At 50.5% G+C, this 22,772-nt stretch overlaps 1 protein-coding gene across 1 annotated transcript in view; it reads right to left on the reverse strand.

Moving 5' to 3' along the window:
* FAM189B (family with sequence similarity 189 member B) overlaps nt 1–22,772 on the reverse strand; it is a 59,992-nt gene that overhangs the window by 22,672 nt on the left and 14,548 nt on the right. The window contains exons 6-11 of the mRNA XM_015419637.1: nt 11,680–11,787; nt 11,179–11,339; nt 9,813–9,912; nt 7,777–7,864; nt 5,361–5,900; nt 919–984 (exon numbers count right to left, since the gene is read on the reverse strand). Of these exons, the coding sequence (XP_015275123.1) occupies nt 919–984; nt 5,361–5,900; nt 7,777–7,864; nt 9,813–9,912; nt 11,179–11,339; nt 11,680–11,787 (1,063 nt within the window). The remainder of the gene's footprint in view (nt 1–918; nt 985–5,360; nt 5,901–7,776; nt 7,865–9,812; nt 9,913–11,178; nt 11,340–11,679; nt 11,788–22,772) is intronic.

The raw sequence follows: 22,772 nt of genomic DNA on the forward strand, positions 1-22,772 counted from the left end.
GATTGGGGAGGCATTTAAACTGCCTTCCCTTCAAGGGGGGGCTTGCCCGGGTCCCCCGCAGCCACGGGGCGCCCAGGTAAGCCAAGGGAAGGCATGGGATGTGGCCTAATATGCTAATGAGCTAAGCTGTCAGGGGTGTGGCCTAATAGGCTAGTGAGTTTCTCCTGTTGGGTGTGGCCTGTTATGCTAATGAGTCCCTGCTGGGCTTTTCCTACAAAAAAAGCCCTGCGGTAACCAGAACTGTACATGGCAGGGCTCTTTTTGTAGAAAAAGCCCAGCGGGAACGCATTAGCATAATAGGCCACACCCAACAGCAGGAACTCGTTAGCATATTAGGCCACACCCCCGACATCACAGCTCATTTGCATATTAGGCCACACCTCCATGTTACCAGAAGTGTGCTCATCCAGCCACACCCACCTTTTGCTTCTTATTCTGTTGACCTTGTTTGTTGTCAAAACCCAGGGCCTTTTTTGTACCAGGAACTCCTTTGCATGTTAGGCCATAAACCCCTAATGTAGCCAATTCGGATGAGTTTCTGCTGTTGGGTGTGGCCTATTATGCTAATGAGTTCCTGCTGGGCGTGGCAAACTCGGGAGCCAGCCAGAACTCCGTTCCTGTGTGTTCCTGCCCAAAAATAGCCCTGGTACACGGTATTCCAAGTGAGGCCACACCATTGATCTATATAGACAGGGCTTGGGGGGGGGGGGGAGGCACTGGAACTCTCAAGAGGGAAATGAAGTTTTCAATCTGCGTCCTGAAAACTTGCGAACTTTTAAACGTTTTAAAACAGAATTTTGTCGAAGAGGTTCCAGAACTCTGTTTCGGCATGTTCCCCCCAGGGAAAAAAAAGCCCCGTACGGGGGGCCTTATCTATAAAGCAATGTGTGACTCTGCCTAAACGGCGGCTGTCCTCACCTGTATCGGAGGAATTCGACAGGTCGTCCTCCAAAGCTTTGGTGCAGAATACCTCCTGGAAGTCACCTGGGGGAAGCGGGAAAGGAGAGCCAGGAGAAAGAGAGGGGTCAGCTTTGGAGACGTCCATCCACAGAGCTGTGCCGAAGGTACCCTCCCAGACAACCTCCACCCCTCTCTGTTGGGCTGGACGCCTCACCTCCATCGATGGCACCCACAAATTCCACATAGCCCGATTTAATAATCCCTTGCTCAGTGCTGGCAAACCGAGAGTGCTACTGCAGAACGCAGGCTCAGGATGAGATCGGAGCAGGAGGGACACCGGAAGATGAAGGGGGTCCGTCTGTGCGCCGACCAGTGTTCCCTCTAAGCTGAGTTAGTGTGAGCTAGCTCACAGCTTTTTAGCCTCCGGCTCACACATTTTTGTCTCAGGAAGGACGGCTCCAGAACAAAATGATTTATACAGCAGCCAAATGGCTCGTACACACCTTTAATGCCAGGAGCTCACAAAGTAGAATTTTTCCTCACAAGACTCCACTGCTTAGAGGGAGCGTTGGCGCCCACCCAGGAGCAAGACTGTGCATTATGTAACCTTGGGTTCCACAGGATGCTGGAGAACTCCCTCCCCTGCCTACATTTGCCTCACCGTCACCGCTCTGGCCGTTAGCCTGTGCGTTTGAGGAACTGACGCCTCCTGGGAGGCAAAGAAAACCATGAGGTGGATTCTGCCTGTGGGTCACCCGTTGGCAACCTCCGGTCTGTAATTGAGCCATTTCTTTCCTTCCGTCTCTCACACGTCGGAGGAGAGTACATACTTTGTGCCGCCTTCCCAGGGCTTTTTTTGTAGAAAAAGCCCAGCAGGAACTCATTAGCATAATAGGCCATACCCAACAGCAGGAACCCATTAGCATATTAGGCCACACCCCTGACAGCACAGCTCATTTGCATATTAGGCCACACCCCCATGTTACCAGAAGTGTGGTCATCCACCCACGCCCACCTTTTGCTTCTTATTCTCTTTACCTTGTTTGTTGTTAAAACCCAGGGCTTTTTGCATGTTAGGCCACACACCCCTAATTGTAGCCAATCCGAATGAGTTTCTGCTGTTGGGTGTGGCCTATTATGCTAATGAGTTCCTGCTCGGTGCGGCCAACTTGGGAGCCAGCCGGAACTCCGTTCCTGTGCGTTCCTGCCCAAAAATAGCCCTGCTCCTAAACACACCAAAAGAGCCATTGCATATAGTCAGGCTTTACGCTACACAGCCTCATCTATTCTAGTCCTACAGACGGGGATTCCCACCTGAGAGATTTACAACAGACCTTTCGGAACTCAAGTATCCGCCTGATGAAGTCAGGAAACAGATTAATAAAGCCAGAACGGTACCCAAAGAAAACCTGTTCCAAGACAAGCCCCCAAGAAGACAATAACAGAATACCCCTTGTGGTCACATATAACTCTGAACTCAAAACAGTTCAATGGATCATCAACGACTTACAACCTCTACTGGACAATGACAGGTCTCTTTCACAAATACTGGGAGGTAAACCTTTTCTTGCGCACAGACAGCCCCCCCCAATCTCAAACAACTCCTCATCCACAATACTGCAGCATCTAATTTGAACATGGACATTGGTACCAGAGCTTGCAATAAACCCAGATGCCAATTTTGCTGCCACATACACCCTGCCAACACAGTCACTGGCCCTGGCGGGGTATAAATCCAATCCTTCTTCTAAGTAGGGTTGCCACCCTCCAGGTGAGGCCTGGCGATCGCCTGCTGTCACAACTGATCTTCAGGCAACAGAGATCAGTTCCTTTGCAGAAAATGGCTGCTTTGGAGGGTAGGCTCTACGCCACTGTACCAGGGAAACACCAGGAGATTTTGAGGGTGGAGCCTGAGGAGGGTGGGGCTTGGGGAGGGGAGGGTCTTCAGTGGGGTACAATCAGGGCTTTTTTTGTAGAAAAAGCCCAGCAGGAACTCATTAGCATACTAGGCCACACCCAACAGCAGAAATTCATTTGCTTATTAGAACACACCCCTGACAGCACAGCTCATTAGCATATTAGGCCGCACCCCCATGTTACCAGAAGCGTGGTCATCCAGCCACACGCACCTTTTGCTTCTTATTCAGTTTACCTTGTTTGTTGTCAAAACCCAGGGCTTTTTTGTAGCAGGAACTCCTTTGCATGTTAGGCCACACACCCCTAATGTAGCCAATCCTAATGAGTTACTGCTGTTGGGTGTGGCCTATTATGATAATGAGTTCCTGCTGGGCGTGGCCAACTCGGGAGCCAGCCGGAACTCCGTTCCTGTGCGTTCCTGCCCAAAAATAGAGTCCATCTTCCAAAGAGGCCATTTTCTCCAGAAGAACTGACCTCTGTCGCCTGGAGAGCAGTTCTAATAGCAGGAGAACTCCAGCCAACACCTGGAAGTTGTGTCAAAACACAAACGCTCCGTGAATAACTTACGAACAGAAGTAGAAAGAAGCAGGGCTATTTTGGGGCAGGAACGCATAGGAACGGAGTTCCGGCTGGCTCCCAAGTTGGCCACGCCCAGCAGGAACTCATTAGCATAATAGGCCACACCCAACAGCAGATACTCATTAGGATTGACTACAGTAGGCGTGTGTGGCCTAACATGCAAAGGAGTCCCTGCTACAAAAAAAGGCCCTGGGTTTTGACAACAAACAAGGTAAACAGAATAAGAAGCAAAAGGTGGGTGTGGCTGGATGAGCACACTTCTGGTAACATGGGGCTACGGCCTAATGTGCGAATGAGCTGTGCTATCAGGGGTGTGGCCTAATATGCTAATGAGTTCCTGCTGGCCTAATAGGCTAATGAGTTCCTGCTGTTGGGTGTGGCCTATTATGCTAATGAGTTCCTGCTGGGCTTTTTCTACAAAAAGAGCCCTGAGAAAGAATATATTATCCAAGACAATTTGAATAATTCTTAACAGTTTGACTGTTTCTCCAATGCAAACACTCTTATAATTTCTTAAAGGGTTAGGATCCAACAGTACTTAATACAAAAGACAATTTCCAAATAAAGTACACCAATCTTCTGTGTAAGATGCTTCAGGCGAGCAGACGCTTCAAAAAAGTGTAAGTTCCACAGGAAAACAAAAGTTCCACGTTAGAGAAGTAGCAGCTTAAGGTGGAACTTTTGTTTTCCTGAGGAACTTACACTTTTTTGAAGCGTCTGCTCTCCTGAACCCTCTTACACGGAAGATTGGTGTACTTTATTTGGAAATTGTCTTTTGTATTAAGTACACTGGAGAAATAGTCGAACTGTTAAGAACTGTTAAAATGGCCTTGGATAACATATTCTTTCTACTTCTGTTCGTAAGTTATTCACGGAGTGTTTGTGTTTTGATACAACCTCCTCCTGTGAGCTCTCTTTTGGATATAACACCTGGAGGTTCAGGCGAGCAGACGTCTACAAGCATGGACGGCTTCAAAAGGGAATTAGATAAGCATATGGAGCAGAGGTCCATCAGTGGCTATTAGCCACAAGGTATAGATAGGGGCTCTGGGGCAAGTGATGCTCTGTCATCTTGGTGCTTGGGGGGGGGTCAACAGTGGGAGGGCTTCTAATGTCCTGGCCCCACTGGTGGACCTCCTGATGGCACTGGTATTTCTGGCCACTGTGTGACACAGAGTGTTGGACTGGATGGGCCTTTGGCCTGATCCAACATCGGCGTCTCTTATGTTGGCAACCCCTTCACTGTACCCTGCTAAGGTTTACAAACACCGCCCTCCCCAAGCTCCACCCCCAAATCTCCAGGTATTTCCCAACCCAGAGCTGGCAACCTAAAGGTAATAGAGACAGAGAGAGAGAGGGCTCACCCAATAAACGAGAGGACTCTGACCATTAGGGCTGCCAACTCCAGTTTGGGAAATTTGGGGGGGGGGTGCAGCCTTGGGAGGGTGGGGTCTGGGGAGGGGAGAGACTTTGCCAGGGTATAATGCCATACAGCTCACTCTCCAAAGCAGCCATTTTCTCCAGGGGGATTCATCTTCTGTAGTCTGGAGTTTAGCTGGAACTCTGGGAAATCTCCAGGCCCCACCAGGAGGCTGGCAACTGTACTCCATACTGGGTCTGAAGCAATGCTCCCTCTAAGCTGTAGAGTCTTGTGAGCAAAAATTCTACTTTGTGAGCTACCGGCATTAAAGTTGTGAGCGAGCAGTTTGGCTCCTGCATAAATTAGTTTGCTCTGGAGCCCTCCTTCCTGCGCTAAGATAAAAATGTGTGAGCCGGAGGCTAAAAAACTGTGAGCTAGCTCACACCAACTCAGCTTAGAGGGAACATTGGTCTCAAGTCAGTTCTACCCGCCCCCAGGTCCCCCCGTCTTCTCCCAATCCCTGGTCAAAATGAACACACCCAGTCTGCCACCGGCCATCCCAAGACACAGATCTCGTCTTTGGTCGTTGGCTTGAGCTACTCACCGGCGTCGCTGGCTGAGGTAATTCCGGGATCGCTGTGGGACCGCAGCAGGACACAGCAGGCCGGAGGCAGCCGGAAGGAAGCCTCGCTGCTCCGCCGCTGCCGCCGCTCGGGGCCTTTGCGTCCCGGGAGCGAGCTCTTGGCCTTGACCCGCACCTCGGGGAAACAGGGTCCTATGCTGTGGCCCAGGCCCTCCAGGCGGTGGCAACTGTGGGTCAGGGCGCCGCCCACCTCTGGCAAGCCCTCATAGCCTGTGCTGGGCGTCGAGCAGGAGTAGGAGCGTTCGCCCCGGAGACGCGGCCGTGGCACTTCCTCAAAGGGGCCCTGTAGGGTGGGGCTCTGAGGATGCAGGCCGCACTGCCCACAGTCCACGCTCAGGCAGTAGTCGGCCCGGCTGCGCTGGATGGAGCGGAAGAGGACGTAATCCACCGAGCGCGCAGAGCCGCCCGTCTCCAGCAGGCACGAGTCCTCCGAAGGGCTGCTGTCTCCGGGGATGTCTACGATTTCTGACATAACCAGGGAGCCGCTGTCCATGGAAACCGCTGCAGGGGGGAGAGAGAAAGGCGGTGAAGGGAACAGAGGGGCCAGCAAGCAAAGACGCATCGATTTACAATGATATTACAAGGCTAGAGCTGGTACTGTGGAGAGACTCAGGAATTGAACCCTGAGCCAGAGAGGGTCCGAAGAACATCAGAAGAGCCCTGCTGGATCAGATCAGTGAGGGTCCATCTAGTCCAGCATCCTGTCTCACACAGTGGCCTCAGCCAGTTCCCCTGGAGGGCCAACAACAGGGCAGAGAGGCCGAGGCCTTCCCCTCATAAGGACATCAGAAGAGCCCTGCTGGATCAGACCAGTGAGGGTCCCTCTATTCCAGCCTCCTGTCTCACACTGGGGCCTCAACCAGTTCCTCTGGAGGTCATAGAGGCCAAGGCCTTCCCCTCCCCTCCTACTCCTGTTTGACGCCAAGGCCCCGCATTTAAATCCTGTCTCTGTCATGCACTCCCTGGGCCCACACATCTTGAGGCTGATATCCCCAGTTTTGTGGAGCTCTGGCAGATGGTGGGGGTCAGGGCATAAGGCTGAGGACACAGTAGTTTGTGTCAGGCAAGAATCAAACCAGGGGCTGCCCAGTTGATACAGCTGCAGACAGGACATCAGGCACCCTCAATCCTAGCCTAAAACTGACACTATACTAACTCTCACTCTCAAATACGTCTCGATACCAAAACCCCACCCACCCATGCAGGAGGGAGAAGGCATGGGTTGCCATCCTCCAGGCGGGGCCTGGGGATCTCCCAGAATTGCAACTGGTTTCCAGACGACAGAGATCCCCCTGGAGAAAAATGGCTGCTTGGGAGGGTGAATTCCATGGCATTCTACCCCACGGAGGTCCCTTGCCTCCCTGCCCCCTAGTGTTGCTAACCTCCAGGTGGGACCTGGAGATCTGGAATTGCACCTGATCTGCAGACTACACAGATCAGTACCCCTGAAGAAAATGGCTGCTTTGGAGGGGGGACTCTATGGCGTTTTTAGGGTTGCCAAGTCTTACCTGCTGTCAGAGCGGGGGACTCCCGGCTTCTTCCTGGAGCAACCACGTCACCCGGAAGTGACGCGACCACGCCGGGCACGCTGAGGGCGGGGCCACAACCATCCGAGGGAAAACCATAGAGTTTTCCCTCGGATGACCGTGGCCCCACCCCCAGCGTGCCCAGCGTGGTCGCGTCACTTCCGGGTGATGTGCACGACGGGTGCTTTGGGGGTGGGGTTCCCCCCAGGGTCCAATCCGCCGGCGGCAGGGAATGGGCATCTGGGGTGGGGGTTTCCCCGCCCCCCGGGGGGGCTTGGCAAGCCTAGGCGTTATCCCCCACTGTGGTTCCTTGGCCCCACCCCCAAACCTCCAGAATTGATGCTTATAAAGTGTTTTAAATTCTATTGTATTTATTGAAACGGCATCACCCGCCCTGAGCCCATCAATGGGATGGGTGGGATACAAAGGCGGGAAATAAATAAATAAATAATTTCCCAGCTGAGAGTTCGCAACCCCAAGATTCGCAGAGGTACCCAGGAGTCCAGCCAGACTTTTACGGCACCCCAGCCTCACCCTCTTTCACAAGCAAAGCCACAGAAGCCAAGCTGTTCTAGCTTCCGTCAAGGCTGGGGGAGTACATACACGCCTCACCCCCCCACCAGTGTTCCCTCTAAGCTGAGTTAGTGTGAGCTAGCTCACAGCTCTTTAGCCTCCGGCTCACACATTTCTGTCTTCGCTCAGGAAAGATGGCTCCAAAGCAAACTAATTTATGCCGTAGCTGGATCTCTGGCTCACAACTTTAATGCCAGGAGCTCACACAGTAGAATTTTTGCTCACAAGACTCCACAGCTTAGAGGGAACATTGCCCCCCACCCCCACAGGGTCCATACCTTCACCACTGAGCACAACGGAAGGAATCTGGTTGCAGGTGCAAGGGCCGTGCGAAGTGTCCGTGAACTGCGAATCGAACAGCGTCACCTGCAGAGCGGAGGCAGAGAATGTCAGTGTTGCATCAGGAGGAAACAGGGCTGCCAATCTCCAGGTGGGGCCTGGAGACCTCCCAGAATCACAATCGAGCCCCAGATGGCGGATGTAGGGTTGCCAACCTACAGGTGTGACCTGGAGAGATCCTGGAATTAAAGCTGATTTCCAGACTGCAGAGATCAGTTCCCCTGGAGGAAATGGGTGCTTTGGAGGGCGGAGTTTATGGCACTGCACACGGCTGAGGCCCCTCCCCTCCCCATCTGGACTGTTAATTTATTGGATTATTACGATGATTTTATGCAGATTGCATTTTACCTGTTTTAAGATTGTAAATCGCCCAGAGCCTGCTTCCAGGGTGGGCGATTCATACATTTATTAAAATAAAATTTTAAAAACACCCACCCGCCCCAGGCGCCACCTCACAAATCTCCAAATGCTTCCAACTTAGAGCGGGCAACTCTACGCAGAGACAAATTTCCCTGGAGAAAATGGCTGCTTTGGGGAGCACTGCAGGGTGTTGTACCCCGCTGAGGCCCCAAACCCTGCTCTCCCCAAGCCCCACCCCCAAATCTCCAGGAAGCTCCCAACCTGGAGTTGGCAACCCCAGGAAGGAGACACCGAAGGGGGTCAGAGCCACAAAGCCTGCTCGTAACGGGTTGGATCCCATGGATGTGTTCCAGAGCGGTGCTTTGTCCTGCGGGGAAGGATCCTAGAGCTGGGGCCGAGCGCGGCTGTTAGTGGAACGCAATCCAACCCAGTGGGATGGGAGCCAGACGCTCAGTTGCATCAAGACGATGTAAAGGCGGGGGGGGGGGGGGGGAAGCAGCTCCCCCCCCCCGCTTTCAAAAAGGTAATTTTTTTAGGTACGAGCAATACTTTTGCAGGAGCTGCCGTGGCTCAAGTGGTTAAGAGGCTGAACTGCAGGCTGTGGAAGGTCGGTAGTTCAGCAGTGCGAGACCCGAGTGTGCCGCATGACGGAGTGAGCTCCCGTCTCTAGTTCCAGCTCCTGCCAACCTAGCAGTTTGAAAGCAAGAAATTGCAAGTAGATAAATAGGTACCACTTCGGTGGGAAGGTAACAGCGTTCCGTGTGCCTTGGTGTTTAGTCATGCCGGCCACATGACCACGGAAACGTCTTTGGACAGAGCTGGCTCTTCGGCTTTGAAACGGAGATGAGCACCGCAACCCTAGAGTCGGACTCGACTGGCTTTCGAGCAAGGGAACCTTTACCTTTACCTTTACCTTTTAATACTTTTGTACGTGCTCTAAGAGGCGTGGTCTTGACCGTTATTTTTGTTTTAAAGCAAGGATGAGTAGCTGTAAGGGAAAGGCGCACGTCTGTGGGTCCATCACAAGTCAACATTGGGTTTGCACAGCTGGTCGCCAACCTCCAGCTGCTGGCTGGAGATCTCCTGGGACGGCAACCGCTCTCCAGGCGACAGAGATCAGTTCCCGTGGCAGCAACGGCCGCTTTGGAAGCTGCAGTCTGTGACATTATACCCCACTGAAGTCCCTCCCCTCCCCAAATCCTGCCCTCCTCAGGCACACCCCCCCCCCCAAAAAAATCTCCAGGTATTTCCCAACCTGGAGGTGGCAACCCTACATACAGGCCATTCTCCCGTATCAACCCCCCACCCCCCCAAAACAGCTTTCCCGCCTGGATCCAGTTGCCGGAAAAGAAGCCCCTCCCTTCTGCAGGACCCAGGGATGCCGGCCTCTAGGTGGAGCCAGAGGGTCCCCCGGTAGGACGGCTCGCCTCCAGACTGCAGAGGTCAGTTCCCAAGGGTGGACTCTATGGCGCTGTCCCCTATGACACTGGACTCCCTGTCCTCCCCAGGCTCCACCCCCAAATCTCCAGGAGTTTCCCAAACTGGATCTGGCAACCCTGTCTCTCCCTCGTCCCCCACCCCTGGCGGGGGGGGGGACCCCAGCAAAACCTCTTACCTGGCTATCCCCATGGAGCCCCATAACAGCCTCATAACTGGGGGGGAAGTCGGTGGGGTACAGCGGCACAGGGCTGTCCATGGAGCCGTTGTAAGTTATGCTGCCGAAGAGAAGAACCTTGTTACCTGTGAAGAAGGAAACGCGCCCCTCTGCTTTTCCACCTGGGTAGGCCGGCCTCCAGGTGGGACCTGGGGATCCCCTGGAATGACAGCTCATTCCCAGGCTACAGGGATCAGTACCTCTGGAGGAAATGGCCGTTTTGGAGGGCGGACTCTACAGCCTTGTGCCCCACTGAGGTCCCTGTCCTCCACAGCCTCCATCCCCCAATCTCCAGGAGTTTCCCAACTTAGATCTGGCAACCGTACCCCCCCATCCCCTCCCCCCGTGGCCAGGAAGGATCTGGTGACCCTATTCCCACCCCAGATCTTGGGGTCCTTCAGGTAAGGCAGCAGGTTGAATAGCCCAGCTCACCAGAGCTTGGAGGCTAAGAAGGGTTGGTCCCGTACTTGGACGGAGGGTTGCTATGCAGAGGAAGACAATGGTGTGAGCGTGGTGTAGTCGTTAAGAGCAGCCGCTTCTAAACTGGAGAATCGGGTTTGATTCCCCACTCCTCCACATGACACCGGTTGGGTGACCTTGGGCCAGTCACATTTCTCTCAGAATTCTCTCAGCCCCACCTGCCTCACAGGGTGACTGGTGGGGGGGAGAGGAAGGGAAGGCGATTGTAAGCCACTCCGAGACTCCTTAAGCTACAGACAAGCGGGGTATAAAAACCTACTCTTCTTCAATGGCAAACCGACTTGATGGCATTTTCTTCTTCTTCAGTCAAGGCAGAAGAAGAAATGGGTCCTTCTTAACCTGGCGTGGGGTCTACATCTACCCACTCTCTCTGAGGTAACAACTCCAACAATTCCTCCTATCCCCCACAGTGTTCACTGGAATAGCGGGGGGGGGGTAGAGACCACTTGGTTTAGCAACATCACTTCCAGGTGAGGATGCAGTGATGATGCAACCTGAGTCGGAAAGGTGAAGGCCTGGAAGTGACGTCACCACACTGGGGACACTCTAGGAATTTCCTGAATATCTATGGTCTTTACCTAACACACATACACACACATTCATAGGATTTCCAGCCTCTCAGTGAGACCAGAACATTTCCCGGAATTTCAACTGATCAAGAGAGAGAAGTTCCCCAGAAGGAAACAGCAGCTTTGGAGCGCACACTCTATGATATACCACAGAGTCTAGGAGAACAGAAGTCCTAGAGTGATATCACAGCCTCACAGATATCCCTCCCCAAGCATTGCCCCCAGACCTCCGGGAATTTCCCAGGACGGAATCGGCAAGCCCGCAAACTTCATCATACCTTTGGGCATCCGTCTCTGAACTACAGGTGTACTCTGGAGGGTAGTACGGTGGCGGCGGTACGGGGGGAACGAATTCTTCTAGGTCCAGCATATTCTGCAGGAAAGTGTCCGGGGGAGAGGTGCAGTCCAAAGTCACGGAACTGGAGCGGGGAGGGGAGAGCTGGGGAGGAGGGAGAGAGAGGGGCAGAGTGTTGAAGGATAGGAGCTGATAGCATTGTTCGACCGCTCTTGACAGAACAGCTCTGAGAGAACTTGTGACTGACCCAAGGTCATCCCAGCAGCTGCCTGTGGAGGAGTGGGGAATCAAACCCGGTTCTCCCAGATTAGAGTCTTAACCACTACACCAAACATAGGAAGCTTGCGGGCTGCGTAAGAGCCCTGGATGGGCCAGTTCCGGCCCGTGGGCCTTATGCTTGACACCCCTGCCCTAGCACAACTTGGGCACTAGACAATTCTCCCAGAAAAGAGCCGAGTGAGGGAGACTTCCCAAGAGGACTCACCGCATGGAGGATGTCTAAGGAGAAGATGTGGATGCAGCACATGAGGGCGGAAAGCGCGCACACCAGGATGGAGAAAATGGTCAGGCCACAAACGCTGAAGAGCAGGTCCTAGGTAAAAACGGAAAGAGCGTTGGCACAAAAAAGAAGGGACACGTGGAGCTCCTGGATTAGGGATGCCCAGGGCTTTTTTTGGTAGAAAAAGTCCAGCAGGAACTCATTAGCATAATAGGCCACACCCAGCAGCAGGAACTCATTAGCATATTAGGCCACACCCCCTGACTGCACCGCTCATTTGTATATTAGGCCACACCCCTGTGTTACCAGAAGTGTGCTCATCCAGCCACACCCACCTTTTGCTTCTTATTCTGTTTACCTTGTTTGTTGTCAAAACCCAGGGCCTTTTTTTGTTGTTGCAGGAACTCCTTTGCATGTTAAGCCACACACCCCTAATGTAGCCAATTCTAATGACTTCCTGCTGTTGGGTGTGGCCTATTATGCTAATGAGTTCCTGCTGGGTGTGGCCAACTTGGGAGCCAGCCGGAACTCCGTTCCTGTGCGTTCCTGCCCCAAAATAGCCCTGGGGATGCCAGCCTCCAGGTGGGGCCTGGGGATCCCCTGGAATTACAGCTCATCTCCAGACTGCAGAGATCAGTCCCCTTGGAGGAAATGGATGCTTTGGAGGGTGGACTCCGTGGCTTCGGATCCCGCTGAGATCCCTGTCTTCCCCAGGCTCCACCCCCAAATATCCAGGAGTTTCCCAGCCTGGATCTGGCAACTCTGCCCCCCCATCCCCTGCTGGTGGCCAGGGGGGGGGGCTGGCAACCCTACGTGTCCTGGTCAGGAAGGATGGGAGGCAAAACTCTGTGTATGAATATGTTTTAGGGGGATGATGCTGAAGCTGCTAAGAGGCAGGGAAATCTCCCCTCACAGTCAGAGGTGTCGAACTCATTTGTTACGAGGGCCGGATCTGAAATAAATGTCACTTTGTCGGGCCGGGCCATGTGCGTCATAAAACGTAATGCCAGGTACCAGAGATAGAAACTGTATAAAGGAGAGCTGTTGGTAAGCTCCGAGTTGGTGCATCCTCACTGCAAGACCCCATGGGAGGGGGAGTGCAAACGAAAACCCATATGGGCGGATTGGAGAGACAGCAGTGCAGCACTGGGCAGACGCTCCCACACTGCCTGACTGCTGCAGATTGGGTGCTTCCACCGTGCTAAAGCCACAATCGGAGTGGTTCTGCCCACTCCCCCCCCCCCCGCGGCGCCTCCCCTTTCCCCCCCTCCGCCCACTTCTGCACGGACTGCATAAGAACCCTGGATGAGCCGGTTCCGGCCCCCGGGCCTAGTGTTTGACACCCCTGCATCAACAAAGAAGTTTGTGGCACTTGCATATCTAATATTATACTAAAATCCGGGTCCACTAACAAAGTCATCAAAGGATAGTCAGAAGAGCAAACAGGCTCCTTATACAGATGAGGATCCAGAAATTTTCTTCTCAGATCTGAATAAATTACACAGAAAAAGAAGAAATGCTCAGTACTTTCTAGGGCTTTTCTTCTGGGGGAATGCAGTGGAATGGAGCTCTGGAATCTCTTCATGGAAACAAAAATACTCCAAAGAAGTTCATGATACTGTTTCAGAGAATCCCGTGTGTTTCTCCTTCCTGTCCCTCTTGAGAGCCATTCTTCTGCCACTAGGTGGCTACTAACCAGACGATAAGCACCAGTCTTTCCTAAGGCCAGAAGAGGGTCACGATCCAAATCAAGCCAGTTTATCTATAAGCAGGCGAATCCATCCAGGTTTAAAAGAATGGGCGAGAAGGTACGGGCTGGAAATGTTTTTCACAGTCAGAGTTGTGCAACAGTGGAATGGGCTGCCTAGGGAGATGGCGGGCTCCTCTTCACTGGCAGTCTTCAAGCAGCGGCTGGACAAACACGTGTCAGGGATCTTTTAGGCTGGTCCTGCATTGAGCAGGGGGATGGACTAGATTGCCCTGTGTGGCCCCTTCCAACTCTGTGATTCTACGATTCTAATACTGACAGTGAAAGCAGTGATTCCTTACTCTAATTGTAAGCCAAAATTTAATGACCATTAACCAGGCCATAAGAGAAATTGTCTTCTGCCCAGTTTCCATTAACAGGGAGGATGAGGCTATACATCTAGGACATGCTAAGATTGATCTAAGGAAAATTGTCTGGGTTATATCTGGGCACGTACCCAGGCTACCAATCCACACTGGAATAGCGTACAAAAACAGTGAGGTTATCCCCCCCCCCCCGAAATACACCCAAAGCTGCAGGGACAAATTGAGCCCCTGGGGTAGAAAACAAAGTTCCTCAAAATTCCAGCTGTACTCTTGGCTTTCATAGGTATCTCTTCAGCATGCAAAACCCAAGAGAGTGAACACTGGAATGTAACTCCCAGATATTTATAAGATCGGACTTCTTCCATAATGTGACCTGAGATATTCCAATGTAATAATTTTGGCCTACAAGGGCCCCTGCCACACGGGGGGGGGGGGGACACCGGCAAAGTGTGGCTTTTTAACGCCGCACCAAAAAAGACACGTGGCGGCAGGATCACATAGATCCCCTGAGCCGCTGCGCACTTCCTCCCCGGCACGATCAGATGCCGGGGGGAAACCACTGAAAGGGGAGCGAGGCAGCCGAACTGTGCATGTGTGCGCATGCGCAGTCCGGCCGGGATTGCTCTGGACGAAGCGCACGGCGGCGATCCCACAGCCACACCTGATGCGGCATGCCCGGTAAGTCCACCTCTGGGGGTGGCTCTTTTTTACTCCGGGGTTTTGGCCTGAAGGGCCGGATCGGGGACGGGTGCGCACCACTTCCCAGATGTTGCGGTGAGATTGCGCCCGTTTGCTGCGCCCACGATCCGTCCCTCTCCCGGGCCAAAACCTTCAGTGTGACCGGGGCCAAGGACTAGCAAAAACGAAAACCTTGGATTTTTCGAAATTAATTACCAGGTGTTCACGAGCACAATACGGAATGAAGATCTCAACTGATCGACGCTGTCCCACTCTGGTTACTGATACCTGAGCCGTGTCATCTGCATGTACCATGACCGATATCACGAAACTGGGAACAGGTGGCACTATCTCATAAATCACTGTCGACTGTCATCTCATCAGCTGACTTATTCAGTATTATTCCAGTGGTCTCTATGCTTCTTTTCCCTTCGATGTTATGTTCTTGTAATTTGGTGTCCGACAATGGACTCTTTTCTACTCGTTTGACCTCTTCTTGGTTCAAATGTCGCATACTCAACCCGATTTCTCTGGGCATTCGAGATGGGATTTTCTTCTTATTTAGAATTTCTCCTGCCAGGCCGAGCTCACCAGTGGACTTGGTCTTGAGTTCAGTTAAATTTTCTGGAGACTTTGCTTCAACATTAGCTGTCACTCTTAAATCCTCTAGAACCTGGCCTTTTAGATCTACAAGCTCATGTGGAACATTCGGCCCCTCTCACATTCTTGTTCCCTCTTCTAAGAAGGTCAGAATCAGCAAATATTTCCTCAGGGTTAAACAAACACTCTTCAGTGACCAGATGTGTATCAAGGTTGATCAGTGGAACTAAGTCAGTTTCTGCCTGCTTATTCGTTAAGTCACATATGTCCCCAATTGTAATCCCCCTCACTCTTGCCTTAAAAGGCCTCCTGGGTGTTCCCTCTAAGCTAGTGTGAGTTTTTTAGCCACTAGCTACACATTTTTATCTTAGCTCAGGAAGGATAGCTCCAGAGCAAACTGATGTATGCAGTAGCCAAATCACTCGCTCACAACTTTAATGCCAGTAGCTCACAAAGTAGAATTTTTGCTCACACAGCTTCGAGAAGGGGTATCGAACTCATTTGTTATGAGGGCTGGATCTGACATAAATGAGACCTTGTTGGGCCAGGCCATGTGTGTCATAAAATGTAATGCCAGGTAGCAGAGATATAAACTTTATAAAGGACACAAAAACAAATATTTTCCCCCCCTTAAAATAAATACGTACTTAAAAGATTAGCATTCTTGCAATATTTTATTTAACAGTATCTGATAACTGACACCTCTTGTTCTGAATTATTGCATCAAAATGTCTGTGCTGTTGCAATCTTGAGTATGCTGTTTAAGTGTGTATCTGTAAGCTGCAAACCTACTTTTGATTTATTGACATTCGCCACAGAAATCTCATGCTCAGAGTTCTGAGTCTCGGACCCAGGTTAAAACATGAAATGGCTGAGTGATTAAGAGTCTGGCAAAGCAAGCTATGATGCAGCAGCAGCAGCAGAACTGGAAACAGGAGATGGCCAGTTCCACTGGAGGCCTGCTGGAAGCCTTCCAGGGGCCTCATCTGGCCCTCGGGCTGCATGTTTGACACCCCTGGCTTAGAGGGAGCATTGCTCCTCATCCACTTGCTGAGCTTCACATTGGAGGTGGATCCAGTTTTGCTCCTTTACGGGCTGTTGTTGAAAGGGGCCCACCGAATTAACTTCCAGCTCCACGGTATTTACAAACAGGTCTGTAGCCCTATTGCACTGTAGATTGGCATCTAACAGTGGGGTAGCACCATCCCATGTAATACTCTGATGGGTGCTATGAGATCTTGATATTGCTTTGGGCCCAATCCGTTTGATTAAGGGAGTAACAGTGTTATTGTTAAATGCTCTCATCAGGGAAATACCATATCCCCTAAGTCAGTGATGGCGAACCCTTTTGAGACTGAGTGCCCAAACTGTGACCCAAAACCCACTTATTTATCGCATAGTGCCAACACGGCAATTTAACCTGAATACTTTACTTTAGAAAAAACAACTCATAACATTAACTTAAGATGATCCAAACAAAGTAAGGAAAGCAATCCCAAATGCTTTCATTTACTTAAAATTATTTGGCAGAGAATTCGACACTTTAATGACGGTCTGGGCCTGGCTGGGGCAATGGCACGCGTGCCCACAGAGAGGGCTCTGAGTGCCACCTCTGGCACCCGCGCCATAGGTTCGCCACCCCTGCCCTAAGTTGTCCGTAACATATCAGGCAATTTTCTCATTTGAAACGTTAATAACAATCCACTGAACACAGATTTCCATGGCAAAACCCCTTAAGATCTTAGATCAGTTTTGCCACAGTCCATCTGCATAAGTCTGCAAAGCCTTTGTTTGATGCTTGTTATTCCACATGGGGAACCTACCCCTGAAGGGGTGGATAACTAGCATCACCCGACCTGGGTTACCCAGGCTAGCCCAATCTCATCAGATCTCGGAAGCTAAGCAGGGTCGGTAGGCTTGCCAAGTCCCCCGGGGCCGTTCCCCGCCGCCGCCGGATCGGGCCCCAGGGGGAACTCCACCATGACGTGCACGTCACCAGGAAGTGACGCGACCACGCCGGGCACGCTGGGGGTGGGGCCACAGTCATCCGAGGGAAAACTCTATGGTTTTCCCTCGGATGGTCGTGGCACCGCCCCCAGCGTGCCCACCATGGTCGCATCACTTCCTGGTGGCGTGGATGCAGCGTGTGCGCGCTTCGCACATGGGCGCACACTCCAGGATCAACACGGGCGGCCCCCACTTCAGGATAAGAAGTCTTTGGTAGGGTGACCTCCAGGGAATACCAGGGGCATGACACAGGGGCAGGCAATGGCAAACCACCTCTGAAACGTCTCTTGCCTTAAAAACAAAGTCTAGCTCACCACCTACTGGTGCAGAATGCTAAAAAAGCTAGAACTTCTGGCTGCCAGACAATCTTCAGATCTCCTGGCTATATGACACACTGCCATACGATGATAATGATAATAACTAGCATCACCCGACAGGGAATTAACTGCAAAGACTGTTGCATTCTACTAAAATCCGCCAGCTCATATTTTCCTCCCATTTCTGTCTGGGAGGAACAGACATTTCATCCTACTTAGCAGTGGGACACAGGCAGATTCAATTCAATTCAATTTTATTATATCACGGTCCACGACCAGATCCAGTTGACAAAAACAAACAGGTATACAAAAATACAAGTTTAAAAACTCCAATTAAAAATAGAGAAATAGAATATTTAACATAACACCAAATAAAGTTATATCAAAAAGAGAAAAACAGATTATAAAGCACATAACAAAACATAAGAACATAAGAGACGCCAATGTTGGATCAGGCCAAAGGCCCATCCAGTCCAACACTCTGTGTCACACAGTGGCCAGAAATACCAGTGCCATCAGGAGGTCCAGCAGTGGGGCCAGGACATTAGAAGCCCTCCCACTGTTGACCCCCCCCAAGCACCAAGAAGACAGAGCATCACTTGCCCCAGAGCCCCTAGCTATACCTTGTGGCTAATAGCCACTGATGGACCTCTGCTCCATATGCTTATCTAATTCCCTTTTGAAGCCATCCATGCTTGTAGCACCCACCACTTCCTGTGGCAGTGAATTCCAAGTGTTAATCACTCTTTGGGTGAAGAAGGACGTCCTCTCTCTTGCTCAGTCTCTGCCAGTTCAGACCCCATCAATGTGTATTTATATTTAGGATTTTTGGCTCCAATGTGCATCACCTTGCACTTGGCCACATTGAACCCCATTTGCCATGTTGACGCCCACTCGCCCATCCTTGACAGATCCCCTTGGAGTGCCTCACAATCCTCACTGGTTTTCACCACCCTGAACAACTTTGTATCATCCGCAAATTTAGCCACTTCACTGCTTACTCCCATCTCCAAATCATTAATGAACAAGTTAAAAAGCAGTGGACCAAGTACTGATCCCTGCGGTACCCCACTGCTTACCACCCTCCACTGAGAAAATTGCCCACCTACACTCACTCTCTGTTTTCTATGAACTAGCCAGTTTTTGATCCATAAAAGGACTTGTCCTTCTATCCCATGATTTTTGAGCTTACTTAGGAGCCTTTGATGAGGAACTTTATCAAAAGCTTTCTGGAAGTCAAGGTAAATAATATCTATTGGATCCCCCTTGTCCACATGTTTGTTCACCCCCTCAAAGAACACTAACAGGTTAGTGAGACAAGATCTTCCCTTACAGAAACCGTGCTGAGTCTGCCTCAATAGGTTTTGTTCATCTATGTGCCTACTAATTCTTTCCTTAATAATGGTTTCCACCAATTTACCCGGTATCGACGTCAGACTGACTGGCCTGTAATTTCCCGGATCTCCTCTGGAACCCTTTTTAAAGATGGGAGTGACATTAGCTACCTTCCAATCCTCAGGAATGGAGGCAGATTTTAAGGAAAGATTACATATCTTTGTCAGGAGATCTACAAGTTCACATTTGAGTTCTTTCAGAACTCTCGGATGTATGCCATCTGGGCCTGGTGATTTTTCAGTTTTTAAGTTGTCTATCAGTTTTAGGACCTCCTCTCTCGTCACCTCAATCTGACTCAGGTCTTTCAACACCCCTCCTGAAATCAGTGGTTCTGGAGTGGGCAAGCACTTCTCATCTTCCACAGTGAAGACGGAGGCAAAAAATGCATTTAGCTTCTCAGCCATTTCCCTATCATCCTTCAATACTCCTTTTACCCCTTGGTCGTCCAAGGGCCCCACTGCCTCCCTGGCTGGTTTCCTGTTTCTAATGTATTTGAAGAAAGTTTTATTGTTGGTTTTTACGTTTTTTGCTATATGCTCCTCATATTCCCTTTTTGCCTGCCTGACCTCAGACTTGCATTTTATTTGCCATAGCCTGTGTTCCGTTTTATCAGCCTCACTGTGACTAGCTTTCCACTGCTTAAAGGAATTCTTTTTACTTTTTACAGCCTCCATTACTCTGTTTGTTAACCATGCAGGCTTTTTCCTATACCTGTTTGTGCCTTTCCTAACCTGCGGAATATATATTTTTTGAGCTTCTAGGATCGTAGTTTTAAATAGATCCCAAGCTTCCCCAATTGTTTTGACCCTTTCTACTTTTCCTTTCAGTTTCCTCCCCACGTGTCCCCTCATATCAGAGAAATTACCCCTTTTAAAGTTAAAAATGGTTGTGTGAGTCTTTTTGGCCAATTCTCTATTTGTACAAATGATGAACTCAACAACATTATGATCACTGTTTCCAAGCGGTGCAATCACTTTTACATCTCTCACCAGGTCTTGAGTGTTACTTAGGACCAAATCAAGGATCGCCTCTCCCCTGGTAGGTTCCGTGACCATCTGCTCCATAGCACAGTCATTTAGAGTGTCTAGAAACTCAATCTCTTTTTCCCGGCTAGAACACATATTGACCCAATCAATGTGTGGGTAGTTAAAATCACCTATTATTACACAGTGTTTTTGTCTAGTTGCTATCTTTAAGGCATTCATCATTTTATAATCCTCCTCTATCTTTTGATCTGGTGGGCGATAACAAACTCCCAGTGTTAAGTTTCCTTTTGGCCCCCCTATTTCAACCCATAGAACTTCCAGAAGCGAATCCAATTCACTTAGCCTCTCAATCTTTCTAGACTTTATACCCTCTCTGACATACAGAGCTACCCCACCTCCAACCCTTCCCCCCCTATCCTTCCGATATAATATATAACCGGGAATCACTGTGTCCCACTGATTTTCCTCATCCCACCAAGTTTCAGAAATACCCACAATGTCTATTTTTCCCTCCGACACCAAGCACTCCAACTCCCCGATTTTACCTCGGACACTTCTAGCATTTGTATAGAAACAGCTGTAATTTCCCTTACAAGTTAAGCCTGCATCCTTCCTCTTGCTATCTCGAGTCGTTGTCCGGCAGTCCATGTCACCAGCCATGGCCTCTGTGGACAATTTCAATCCACCTCCCTGTAGAAAAGCAACCGGTACCCCCTCACCTCTCTCAGATGAGCCAACCCGAACCAGAGACTTTTCATCTCCTGTCGGCTTTCCCCCAATATTCAGTTTAAAAGCTGCTCTGCCACCTTTTTGATTTTAAGTGCCAGCAGCCTGGTTCCTTCTCGGGACAAGTGGAGACCGTCTCGCCTGTACAGCTCCCTCTTGTTCCAAAAAGTATCCCAGTGCCTAACAAACCTGAACCCTTCCCCCCTACACCATCGTCTCATCCACGCATTGAGACTCCTGATCTCTGCCTGTCTCTCCGGCCCTGCGCGTGGAACAGGTAACACTTCTGAGAAGGCTACCTTGGAGGTCCTGGACCTAAGTTTCCTGCCCAGCAGCCTAAATTTCTCCTCCAGGACCTCACGACTGCATTTCCCCACATCGTTGGTGCCGACATGCACCACGACCACTGGCTCCTCCCCAGCACTATCTACCAGCCTATCTAAAACACGCGTAATGTCCGCTACCTTCGCACCAGGCAGGCAAGTCACCATACGGTCAGTACGCGGGTTCGCCACCCAGCTGTCTACCTGCCTAAGGATCGAATCACCCACTACCAAGAGCCCCCCTCCCACCCTGCTCAGGGATGGTTCCTTGGTGCAAAAGGAGAGCCGCTCACCAGCTGGGGAAGAGGTCCCTTCTGAGGGCACATTCCCCTTATCCTCAGCATGGTGCCCTGTTTCCCCTAGACCCTCATGCTCCCTGACAGCAGCGGGGCTGCCAGATCCAGAGTGGGACGTAGCTAACAAGTCCCCGAGAGTCTTTTCTGTGTGCCTAGCTGACTGTCTCTGCTTCTCCAGGTCAGCCACCTTGGCCTCAAGGGAGCACACACGTTCCCTGAGAACCAGGAGCTCCTTGCACCGAGGACACACCCAAGATTTCTGCCCAGTGGGCAGATAGTCATACATGTGACACTCCGTGCAAAACACTGGATAGCCCCCAACCCCCTGCTGGCATTCTGGCTTCATAATTCTTTTAAAATAAATAAATATAATCCCCCTTTTAAACCCTTGGTATTTATGTGGTTTTTGTTATCAAAGTTAAATTATTTTATGGGAAAGACAAAGAGCCTAGGGCCTTGTCTTTCTGGCTCTTTTTGGGCTTCTTACAGAGCCCCTAGTCCAAGAGTCCCTAGGCTAAGAGCCACAGGCAAAGAGCCCTTTAGCCTCTGCCAAGGTGTTTCCTTAAATAGAGGCCTCCCCCAGCAGAGGTCAGGCAGCAGCTATTCAAATTCAAATTCACCCAGGCACTCGATCACAGGCAAAACAATGCCCCTTCCACTTCCTCTCAATTACAGGCAATCCCAGTCAAATAATGCCCGTTCCTCTCCCACACTCAATCAGCCATCACAGGTGACCATTTTTAAAATTTAAACCAAGGAATTTAAGAGGAACAAGAGCTGTATAATAGACCTCCTGAAGGAAACTAAGTCAGGTCTCAAAGGAGCAGGACTGAAATTTACTGCGCACTTGAATAGCCTGAGCACAAAATCTAGCAGTTAGCTTACTAATAACTGGAATTTTGTCCATTAATAATTTATCTAAACATGTCTTTTCCGCCCCTACCACAGGTCTGTCTACAAGGGGAAAAACTGTCTTATCTCTAATTTGTTTATGGAGGGGGCAATGGGAAAAAACCATGAATAGGCAAATTAAAAGAACTGCACCTTATCAGTGAGATATGCAATATTACTATATATCTTTTGTAATGTGTTAGCTATAGGTAAAGGTAACGGTTTCCCTTGCTCAAAAGCCAGTCAAATCCGACTCTAGGGATGCGGTGCTCATCTCCGTTTCCAAGCCGAAGAGCCAGCGTTGTCCGAAGACGTTTCTGTGGTCATGTGGCCGGCATGACTAGACGCCAAGACACACGGAATGCTGTTACCTTCCCACCAAAGCAGTACCTATTTATCTAGTTGCAATCTCTTGCTTTCGAACTGCTCAGTTGGCAGGAGCTGGGGCCAGAGACGGGAGCTCACTCTGTCATGCGGCACTAGGATCTCGAACTGCTGAGTGTCTTAACCACTTGAGCTACCGGGAAGTTAAATCTGCCAATGCAAAAAAGTCTTGGGTATCAGTCTGCATAGCTGTCTTCTTCTTAGGAGGCTGTATATGTTGTGTTGAGGTCACTGGTGGTCCTTCCTCTTTAAGCAGACTGACACTATTTGGATGCCAGTAAGACTCAAGAGACTCAAGGGGGGGAAGAAGAAGAAGAAGAAGAAGAAGAAGAAGAAGAAGAAGAAGAAGAAGAAGAAGAAGAAGAAGAAGAAGAAGAAGAAGAAGAAGAAGAAGAAGAAGAA

Source organism: Gekko japonicus, unplaced genomic scaffold, assembly GCF_001447785.1.
Source record: "Gekko japonicus isolate JY-2015 unplaced genomic scaffold, Gekko_japonicus_V1.1 scaffold1188, whole genome shotgun sequence".
Classification (NCBI taxonomy): domain Eukaryota; kingdom Metazoa; phylum Chordata; class Lepidosauria; order Squamata; family Gekkonidae; genus Gekko; species Gekko japonicus.